This window comes from Fundulus heteroclitus, unplaced genomic scaffold, assembly GCF_011125445.2.
Source record: "Fundulus heteroclitus isolate FHET01 unplaced genomic scaffold, MU-UCD_Fhet_4.1 scaffold_371, whole genome shotgun sequence".
NCBI classification, from domain to species: Eukaryota; Metazoa; Chordata; class Actinopteri; order Cyprinodontiformes; family Fundulidae; genus Fundulus; species Fundulus heteroclitus.
Genome location: NW_023396783.1, coordinates 11,222 through 22,426, shown reverse-complemented (window position 1 = coordinate 22,426; position 11,205 = coordinate 11,222). Strand labels below are relative to the sequence as shown.

Here is an 11,205-nt window from a genome sequence, read left to right as displayed (position 1 = left end):
TCCTTTTCCAATGCCCCATTTCTTTTGCCGTATCCTTTGTCCAATGAATATGGTCATTTAAACTTTGATCAATCCAGTAGTGGAATGAATGACATATTTTTTTCAATGTGTGCGTTGAGAATTTGTAGCATCTCCTGTTCTTTTGTTTGAAGGTTTGATGAAATGTTAATAAGGGGAAACCAGAGTTCCGCAAATGGAAATGCTCTTTTTGCTGTTCTGAGTGTTGATTGCATTTCTTTTACCGCTGTCTCCTTTATTCTCTACTGTTTATGCCAAATGAAAGCATGACTTTCTCCACCCCACTGTTTTTTATGACCGCTTTTTCCAAGATCGCTTGCGTATGGCGAAAATTTGCTCCAGGATAGCTCTCTATTTGTAGATTTTGAATGGAATGATCTGGCATCCTCGCAATGTTAGAATCTCCTATGATTAACCACTTTTCTTTCACTTCCAATTTCCATTCAGTCATCTTGTGGTCTGTCTGTGTTTGTTCACACTGAACATTTTTGTTGTTTGGGACAATGGACTCTGTCTTAGATCCCCTTCCTTGTCCTGGTCAGTAGTTTCTAGTGAGATATGTGGTCGTTCTTGACTGTCCTGTGTCAAGGGAGTTCTATTCTGAGAGTGGATCGGAGAAAGAGGAGGTGTCTCATCTTGATGTACATCTGTCATTTCCAGATCAAAAGAAATTTGGGGGAAAAAAGTCTTTCTGGTTGAGAAAGTTGTTCCTCTTCAATGTTTAGGAGAGGGTGATCTTCTTCTATTGTGCATGGGTTTTGTCCCATAAGTTGTGGTCTTTGTCTCTGCTCCTTAGAATGTCATTGTAGACACCGAAATCCTACAACCAGGTCTGTCTGAAATGACTTCCACCATAACTCTATGGCGTAATCCTGCTTGTTTCTGTGTTTGTACAGTTTGTGTTTCTTCCGTATTGTGTATCTGTACAACTGTGTCAGTTTTTTCAGTACATGTTGCTTGTTCTGTTGTTTGTGTGACTTCAATGTCTGTTTGTTCCAAAGAACATGGGTTAACTCCCCCCGGACGTTCCCATGCTGTGAGCAAAGCTTCTGCATGGTCAATGGAGTCTTGGCTGATTCGGGGAAGATTTTTCCTAGCCCATCTTGTAGCCACTCCAAAAGCCACTTTCCAATCCTCAGGAAGATCTTGCCTGAGATCTGTAAGAACATTGTTCAAAGTAGCTGTGTAGTGATCTTCCAAAATCACTATGGTGGTATGTCTCCAGTTTTTGGCATTACCCACTATCATTTCCATAGTATTTTCCGTAGGGAAAGCTGGCTTGATCATGGAAGATAGTGTATAAAACATCCGTGAGATCATTGCTGGATCATCTTTGTCAGGTCTCGGAGTCACACTCCGCAAGTGATGGACAGTTTTGATCAGAGAATAGAGTTTTCGAATTGTCTGCCCAAATTTTTGGTCAGCCAGTTTCTGATAAACCTGACGTCTGTCTGTGTTGTGTTGTTTGGTAAACAATCTAACTGATTGACTGGTGTTGTTCCCCTGAACCACCGTTGCATATGTTCTGGTTTGGGGTCTGACAAAATTGGTGGAATGTGAAGGAGGAGGCACAGGCCGGTTAGGAAAGAAGGGACGAGCCTGTCCCCAAAAGGTAACAGGGGCTGCGCGGTCCTACCACCAAAACGTTCCATTTGCTTCTGCACGAGGATGGGGACGCTCTCTGCGTCTTTTCCCAAACCTCACAACCTGCCAGCTGTCATCAAGCCACATATTTTATTTTTTGTTGCACAATTTGCAGTCAGCTTTGTTATATAGTCAATAATGTGTTTTAAATGTGTTTGTATGAAATAAATGTATATATCAATCTGTTTTTTTATTTTTTCAGAAAAAATTGATGAAAAAAAAAAATGAAAAAAAAAAAAAAGCTTTATTTTTAATGAAATTAATGTGTGCCAAATCCGCAACGTTTCGACCCCTGTGGGTCTTCTTCAGGCGTCTGGGACTTCTTCAGGCAAGGCACACTAAAATAGAGAGGTCTGTTCACTTCGGCTGTCAGACCCTAACATTTAGGGTTAGTCTGAATGTCCATCAACAACAGATCTCACTTAAGAGATCTGTTGTCATAATTAAACATGTCCTTCTTCTGTAGAATCTTCCAGCATTTAAACCCATTTACTCTTTTCTGTCTGTCCAGGGTCATGGTGACCAGTGTGCTAGCAGACAGACATCCGGGCGAGCTCCATATCTTCAGGAACTATAACCCACCATCTCTGAAGAGGGAGCCCGCATACTCCACCTCCACAACCTTCAAGTCTCTCACCATCCCACAGGGTACTCGTTGGACTTTAAAAATGACTTATCACTCTTGCGCAGACTTTTAACACCACTAGATGGTAGCAGAGTGAGCAGTTCTCCCACTGAATATGGTTTTGAAATCTTCTCCATCAAACCGCTCTCATGTTCTCAGTTCCTTGTAGCAAGGAAGCCAAGAACATGATTGTTGCAAAACCCCAAAATTTCTGTGCCAAGTTAAATGAACGGACAAGTCCAGTTGTGCTGTTTGAGTGCGAGCCGTGTTGTTGTTGCAGGATGGGAGGATGAGGAAGTGTTGGTAGTTGGATACACAGAGGAGCCGCCCACAAAGCGTAGGAAGGTTACAGACGAAGGTGTGTGGAGAAATAAGCACGAGAAAGTTGAGTCATGAAATCTTCCACAACGAAGACCCTAAAATGTTTTGAAATGTTACTCGTCTCGGTCATGATGTCAGTTTACTGACTTTTTAAACATCTGAGTTTTTCTTTTTACATCTGTAAACTAAATTGGTGTTACTCAAATGGTAATCTGTGTCTAAATAAGTTTATTCCTTTCCTCACACGTATCAAACTTGCAGGAAGTTGCTTCTGTTTGAGGTGACTTGTATAAAACTGTAACGCTGCTATAAGGTTGTTCAACCCACTCATTTCACACCAATGAGTCCAGGTTGGATTACTGAAGACGTTTATGTAAATCTAAAATAGAGAAGTGGTATCATTATAAAGGAGGTTTTACAGTTTTGTTTCCTCTTATTTTTATGATTTTGTTAGGGTTAACTTTCTGCACTAAGAATACATCAGAGTACTCAACAGTTCCTAAATGTATTGTGTTCGGCGAGGCATCCATGCTGCACATTTATAATAATAACAACAATAATCCCAATGGGGAAAAAACATTAAAGCACTTTTTAAAATGGCCTGCTAGCCAAGAAGTCAAACTGCAGCAGTGAGATGTTGCACGATACTGTGATCGGCAGACTGCAACCTCCCCATTCCATCATGCTCTTTTGATCTCAGAGGAAACCCCATTATGGCTGCTGAAACCACAAAAGTGGTTATTTAGACTCTGTTACACGTTGACTGTTTCTGAGCTGTGGTAGCTGATGTACGAAGAGGACATTTCGTTATCTAGATCTACAGATTCATAAAAAAAACTATGCTGAACTTCTTTTCTCTTAATGTGATCTTTGTCTTTGTGTGTCAGAACAACTCGTCTGGAGAGCTGCCCGCTCCAGCGGTGCTGCCCCCACCTATTTCCGACCGATGGGCCGGTTCCTGGATGGAGGGCTGTTGGCCAACAACCCGACACTCCGCCACTCCGCCATGACAGAAATCCACCAGTTTAACAAGTCTTTAAAGGCGGAGGTAGCGGAGTTGCCTGCTGTGTGTTGCTGACTGAGCTTTATACGTAAAAATGTATTGAGCTGGACTACAGGTGCCTTTTTCTTGTCCCTCTCAGGGCCGTGAGATGGACGTCAAGAAGCTGGGTATAGTTGTTTCTCTGGGAACAGGTGGGTCAAACTGAAAACGGCAAAATATGTGGCTGAAGGCTCGCTTTGTGACGCTGAAACTTTTATTTGTATCCATCATGAATATCTGCAAATTATGCTTTAAATATAAAGTCATTATATCTGATTTAGTAAGACCGTAGCTGCCTGTGCAGCAGCTGCTCTAGAGTGGGATGTACTTTTTTACATTATACAATTAAAGCTGAAAATCAGTTTTTGTTTTCAGGAAGGGAGACCTACTTTCACTTCCTTTTTAATCACCATAAAAACCTAGTTTTTGCGGTTTCATTTGTCATTTGTGCTCTTGTGTGTTTCCAGGTAAGCCCCCTCAGGAGGTGGTGACATCTGTGGATGTTTTCCGGCCCTCCAACCCTCTGGAGCTGGCCAAGACATTCGTAGGTGCCAAGGAGCTGGGCAAGATGTTGGTGGACTGTGTGAGTACACCACTCTTTATGCTCATTTCTCATCTTTTTGCTCTTAGGGTTTTCTTCTTTACTTTCTTTTGAGACCAGTCATCTGATACTGCGGTTAATTGATAACCAGAACCCTCTGAATAGTTTGTTCTTGTCCCTAAATTGAAATCTCTCTGAATGTGCAGTGTACGGACTCTGATGGTTGCGCAGTGGACAGGGCTAGAGCCTGGTGTGAGATGATCGACACCATCTACCAAAGGTCAGCTGATCATGAATATGCTGATTTTCTTCTTTTTTTTTTTTTTCGTTTTACTGAAATTTCTGTCACCCGCTTTCCTTTTTTGCTACGATATCGGCTGAACCACGTTCCCTTTTTCCCCAAAATTCCTCTACTACGCCTCTGCAGCAGGGGTTCAAAACTCTACTCCAATGCTGTGCTACTTAAACGTGCGTATCTGGACCAATAAAGCTGAATCAAATGGCGGATTAACCTCATGAGTCAACCTCTACAGAATTTTAGGAATGACCTAATTTTATTACTCTAATGTGACAAAGCAGATCTAACGCATCTAAACACATCTAAAAATCGGCCCTGGTGGGCTGGAGTTGGAGACCACTGCTTTAAAGTCAGTAAATCATTAGTTCATGTGTAATATATGCATTACTGAGCTCCATCAGATGAAGGTTTAGGTTCTGTACTCAGGATAATAGCGATGATGATGTTGAATAAATTGCCCTTGATGTCCTTTGCTTTTAAGTGACACCTCACATGAGATTGCATTTCATAATTAGAAACATATTTTTTTTAAAGAGTAACTTTAATGAAGTATAATAATACCACAATTAGATTATAGACATACAAATAACTTGAGTTATAATTAAGCTGCAAATAAAAGGACTTAAACAACACTCTTGCTCCAAAAACTGAAGATCCTTTCAGATCATCTGTTCCTTCCATAATCTACCCTTGTTCTCCACATGTTCTTCATGTTTCATGATCATCTGAACGGTCACAATTCAGATTAAGGAGCTGGAAGTCATCCCAACAATATTATGGCCCTGATTCGCCTTAGGGGACAATCAGTAACTGGGAACCGCTGTAAGGGGAAGGATCGCAGAATGGGTTTGATGTAACAAAATGATACAAAGTGCTGCAGAAGCAGCAGGAGTACACAGTGCGCATAGGACAGACCGCCAGCTTTCCAGAGTCCATCTGATCAGAGAAATATGCTCGGCAGAATCTGATGGAGACAACGTGTTGAGGATGATCAGCAACTGTTTGTATTTAGTGCACTGAATGGATTTAATAAGGCTGCATGAGGATCAGGACATTGCTGAGGCTGTAGACTTGTGGTCTGGTAGGCGAGTTTTATTAACCGTCTTTATGTCATGTAATGAGTAGTAAAATCCCGCCAGGTGTATAAGGTACAGACTGCAGCTCGGTCAGCTGGTGCGCCACATGAACACATTTTACTGCGAAATGATGCACCTGATTTTAAGCCAGGGATGTTCATGTTAGGTGAATTGTTGCTGTTTTATGTAGATCATTTGCTATCGTTTTATAATAATGACTTCCAAGTGAACATTTTCATAACATTGGGTCATTTTAGAACAAAATAGATATAACTTTACCTCTTCTTTTCTCTTGCTGTTTGGCTACGTGTCATTAAGAAGAAACAACCCTCTCAGCAGAGTAATACGACTTCCTGTTCTGTTCAGTGATAAAATCTCCTAATTCACTCACTACTCTGCGCCTCACTCGTAAACAAAGTACCTTGCAACATATTTTACTATTTAAACTTGACAACAAAGGTTTTAAAAGTAAACGTAGAAAATGGGTACTTAGTAATCCTAAGAATAATTGTGATATTCAACATTAAGCGGACCATTCTGTTGTTTTAGTCCCTCAGTGGTGTAGCAGGCTAAATCCACGTCTTTGATAGAGGGAACTTGGGTTTGAAACTCGATTGCGTCAGGAAGGGCATCCGGCATACAGCAGCTGCATAGATGAACTGTCTCTGTTATTTTGCTTAAAAAATAAAGGCATAATCATATTTCTAATGGGGTAAATATATTTTTCAGTTCCGTTAATAAATGTTCGAAATACCGTTAAGTAACCCGTGGCAGTGTTTTATGCATTTGGCTAAATATAGATAATTGACAAATGCTCATATGAAACAGGACTGGGAGTTTCTGACCTACAGCAGTGCCGTGGGATTGGAAGCGTAGATGGCAAGCATCTGATGAGGAAACGTTCAGTTCGGGCAATAGAAACTATAAACCTGACCTTGACTTGTAAAAAAAAAAGGCCTTATAACATCTCTGGAGCAAACATATATAACCCAAACTTTTAAAGGTTTATAGTCACTCTGGCTATTAGTGGTAATTTCTAAAAGTAACTTTAATTAATAGAGTGTAGTTTAACCAGTTGTCAGTTTTATCTGGATATGACAAGAATCTTGCAATTATGAATTTTTGTTGTCCTTTGTCGTGCAGACTGAGCCCCCAGCTCTCTCAGGAGGTGATGCTGGATGAAGTGAGCAACAAAGTTCTGGTGAACATGCTGTGGGCAACTCTGATGTACCTGTTTGAGAAAAGAGAAGTCCTCCAGTCTCTTGCAAAAATGCTGCAGTGAGGCCGAAAGGAGAAGGAAATCATAAAGAGGGCTCACAAGCAAAGTCTAAAAAATATTCAAGAGTCTACAAGAACTAGCACTGTTCAGAGAAAAATACACAGGAACTGTGGGGCTTCCTGAAGGGTCAGCGATAGTGAGAAATAAAACCACAGTTCTAACGTTTTTCTGACTCGTTACTTCCACAATTCTACTGACATGAATGCAAACGAAGAGACGTTTTAAACCTGACAGAAAACTTAACACTGATCTGTCAAGAAGAAAGACATGTAGCATCATTTGACCTAATCACTGACCTTGTTCTCCTCTTTACCAGGTTTACAGGTTTTCTATGAACTAATGCAGGGGCGTTTGTACTTTTGTTTGCGTGTGAATACACAGAGGGTGAAAACTGGACAGAAATGAGCTCCTGTCAGTGTCTGCTGCTGCTTCCCTCTCTTCCCTTTCTTAAACGCAAAAAGAGTAAAAAACTTTTAATCAGTTTGGGGTTATTTGGACTAAAACTGTAACAACCTCTTCCTTAACCTCTCAAATGTTCACCCAAACACTTAAACACACTCGTTATATTTTTCCCTCCATGCCAATATGATCAAAAGTGACTCTGAAATACCACTGAAGGTTCTCTAGACCATCCCGCAGAGCAGCTGTGATCATTTACCAGTTCTGCCTTACGTATTGGTAACGTTCTCTTTCCCCATTGATTTCACACATTTATAAGGTTATGCAATTAACTTTAGACGGATTATTAAAGCAACCTCCAGAGCGAAGTCCAAACTTACTACCTGTTTCCAAGTGTTTTCTGTCCTGATCCAACATATGTGAAGTAAAAACCTTTACATAAGTAAACTGACCTAAATGTAATGGAACGTAAAACTTGCAAAACATACAAGTATAACAAAGTCGAATAATTGTTTTGTATTTTTTTTCTATCAAATAATGACGTGATTACTTATATGATAATAAATTATATTACTACTGACCTAAGATGTGTTACTGACTGATTTTGTTATGAAAATCTTTATTTTGTTAAGAGTTTTCTCTACATTTTGAAACCTGTGACCATAAAGGCATATCAATTGAATGGTTGGAGCACCAAACCACCCTATGGGATATGCTTCTACATATCAGGTGATGGATATAACAGGATTCCCTGAGATGTTCAAAGCTTAGAATATGGTTTTATCACATAACCATGCTTTGACGAGCTCCACAACATTATCGCCACGCTGTCATCTATGTTTCTTGGTCTTAATTATATTTGTTCATTAATTTTCTCTAAGGAACCTCTGAGGTCTTCACACAGAACAGCTGAGTTTATACTGACGTTAAATTACACTCATGTTGACTCTTATTTGCTAATTAGGTAACTTCTAAAGGCAATTGTTTGGACTGGATTTTATTTAGGAGTATCAGAGTAAATGGGTTAAATAGAAAGGTATGCAAAGCTTTTTAATATTTTTTATTTGCAAAAGAATTAAAAGCCAATGTTTCATCATAATCAAGCACTATTTTATTTAGTATACTGTGCCATCCATAATGATTTGACAGCATTAAGTTACTCTTTAAAATTTGATGGTATCTTGTAAATGATACCTACCTCTACAGTGATTCTGTTACTGGAGACAATAATTATATTCAAGTAAGAAATATTGTACATATTGAACATATTGAAAATGTATTTTATCTTCTTTGATTAGCCTTAAAATGTCTGAAAGAGCCCCTTAAAGGTCGGTAACAGAGAGTTAAATATGCAGCCAGTGTCCATTCAGTGTTTTCATCTCTGTGCTTGGTCGGGCTTCAAGACTCATTCAGTAAATGCTAAACAGTTGTTGAAGTAAACACGATCATAAATTAAAAAGACAATTGCACAAAATAATAGGTTTAATTCAGTATATTTGAATCTAACTTGTGTTGTACAGTTTCTGGATGTGCACAACACGTTGTGGCTTAATGTGAGAGACATCGCTATTTTCTGAGATCAGAAAGAAGCAACAAAAAAAATCTTTGTTCAGCCTGTCTCGATATCCAAACATTTAGAAAATAAGGTTACCATTTATAAGTTACATAAATGTTAGCCCTCTATAGCATAATTTTTTATTTTTGGAGAAAAAAAATCTTTCACCCTAGTTTTTGAGAGCTTGGGCATTCCTTATAACATATCAGTCATAACATGTGTCCCCCTCCGCCCCCCTACCAGATTTTGCTTTGTTGCTTCAGGGCAACAACATGCTATAAGAGTACTAAAACCGCAAGTTTTTCTATATTTCCATATAAGTGAAATGAAGAACAAACAAGCCATAAATGCATTAGAAGAAGTTTTATTTCAACAAGGATCAGCAACAAATTTGGCGTAAACGAACAAGATCTCCGACCGACGAGCGAGGGAGTCCGGGGACAGGAGCTGCTTTGGCCGGCCCGGAGAGGTTATCCGGCCTCTGGTACCCCGAATGGAATTTCAAGGGATGTGGAGGAGCTCCTGGTCTCGGAGCATCTCTGGGCGTCGGCGCGAAGATCCGAACCTTTCTTTCATGAGACGGTAAGGGGATTATTTTCCAGCTCTTTTAAAAACAAACGCAATTGGTCAAAAATGCTTGCAAGCTTTTAAATTTTAAACCCCATTTTAAAGTATGCCTCAAGAAATTTTAAAATTTAAAACTGTAAACCTAAAAGGTAGTAAAAGTAAAAGCCGGTAGAAATAATGAATTATATTTAATCCTTAAGGCAAATAAAACAGGGTTCACAATACCGAACGGTGACTAAGGTTTAAACATTAAACTAAAATTCAAAATTTAATTAGAATACGTTTTCAGCTGAAATACGGACTTTCCCACAAGGGGGGAGGAGTGGCAGAGTGATTTTCACCTGGAGAACAGGTGACCGGCTGAGCAGTTTCCAGCTGGTCCATTAAAGTCCTCTTGTCTTGGGTTTGTGCAAGAGGCTGTCCACTTCTGTTGTGGATGAAAGCGGCAGGGATGCTTAAGTCCTTGACTGTTGCAAAGACGTTTGCAGCTTTGATAAGTGGGGACCCCGACCATTATACCAAAAAGGCGACCATCGGATGTGAGGCCTTTCATTTAGTTGGTCGATCGTGCTAAGGACGTAAAAAATAATAATAAAAACACAAAAAAAGGATAAAATAAATAAAATAATAATAAAAAAAGTCTGGAAGCAGAAGAGTCAGTGTAATGGGTCAAAGGCAGAGTTTTTCAGGGTCCAGCCTTGCCCCAGGGTGAGACGTTCGATTTCATGCTGAAAAACGTAGGGGCCCAGACGCATGACATGCATAAATGATTTGAAATGATTTGATTAAACATGCAGATTTCTCACATAGGGGTTATTATTATTACTATTATTTTTATTTTATTGCAGTACTGCTACTAAATAATAAAAATAAAATTAAGAGAAAAAAAGAAAAGCGATAAAAACAAGGAAACGGAAACGAAACTAAAAAGGCGTTGCACCGGGGAAGCGTTTACGTGGGGACCGATTAGGCACTTCCGTTGTGGATAAAACTGTTCTGAACTGCTAATAGCGACGTATAACTTTCAAAAATGGGTAAGCGTCCAAGTGTCTGCGAGACACAGAGTTGTATCCTTGCGGGACTGAAGCGTAAAACCGCGTGTGGACGAAGCATCGGGGGGTCGTAACCAGCGCACGCTCTCCACCTTTTAAACTAAGCGGGAACTTAACGCGTTGAAAACATCTTTCGGCGTTGACGTTTAAAAATTATGAAAAACATAGAACTATTTAAGATGGTGAAAAAGCAGGCCTGCACGTGTTTGTCTGTCTGAATGTCATCGTTTGTATGTAACTGTACGTATGTATGTATCTATGCGTTCATTCTGTGTGAATTAATTCGGGGTAAAGGTAATGTTCATGGTTTCGGAATGTTCATTTGTTTTGGGAGAACTGCAGCTCCGTAATTCAAATGACATTTTAAGCATGGACTATGTTAACAATAGAGGTACAGTAAAAGAGAGATTTAAATAACAAAGTTTGTTTTTTAACATTAAATATCAGGACCAAATTAAATTGATACACGGAGAGATTAACATGGCTTGAACGGAAATATTTCAGCTTTGTTAGAAATTGGAAATAAGCGTTACATAAGCTTGTTAAGTTTACTGTTTTACAAATTTAGGCTGAGATCCTATCACTTGTTTTTTAGCCCTAAAGTAATTGAAAATTACTGAGATCTCATTGCTTATAATAATAATGATTTATCACAAACCAGTCCAGTTGAAAGAAGTTTAGATATACAAGATTTTTGATTTAAATAGATGAGGGAAAACTGTGCTTTGAACAAACTGTATGGAACTAAATATTGTTGCTTTTCTAGGGTTTTCTATTCATTTATTTTA

At 39.3% G+C, this 11,205-nt stretch overlaps 1 protein-coding gene across 1 annotated transcript; it reads left to right on the top strand.

Moving 5' to 3' along the window:
- The first annotated feature begins 2,177 nt into the window (after positions 1 to 2,177).
- On the top strand, positions 2,178 to 7,009 carry LOC118556055 (85/88 kDa calcium-independent phospholipase A2-like). Its single transcript, XM_036130702.1, has 6 exons — positions 2,178 to 2,310; positions 3,496 to 3,656; positions 3,751 to 3,802; positions 4,118 to 4,233; positions 4,398 to 4,471; positions 6,709 to 7,009. The coding sequence occupies exons 1-6, from the start codon at positions 2,178 to 2,180 to the stop codon at positions 6,845 to 6,847; spliced, it is 675 nt and encodes a 224-aa protein (XP_035986595.1). The 3' UTR covers positions 6,848 to 7,009.
- Positions 7,010 to 11,205: the final 4,196 nt, after the last annotated feature.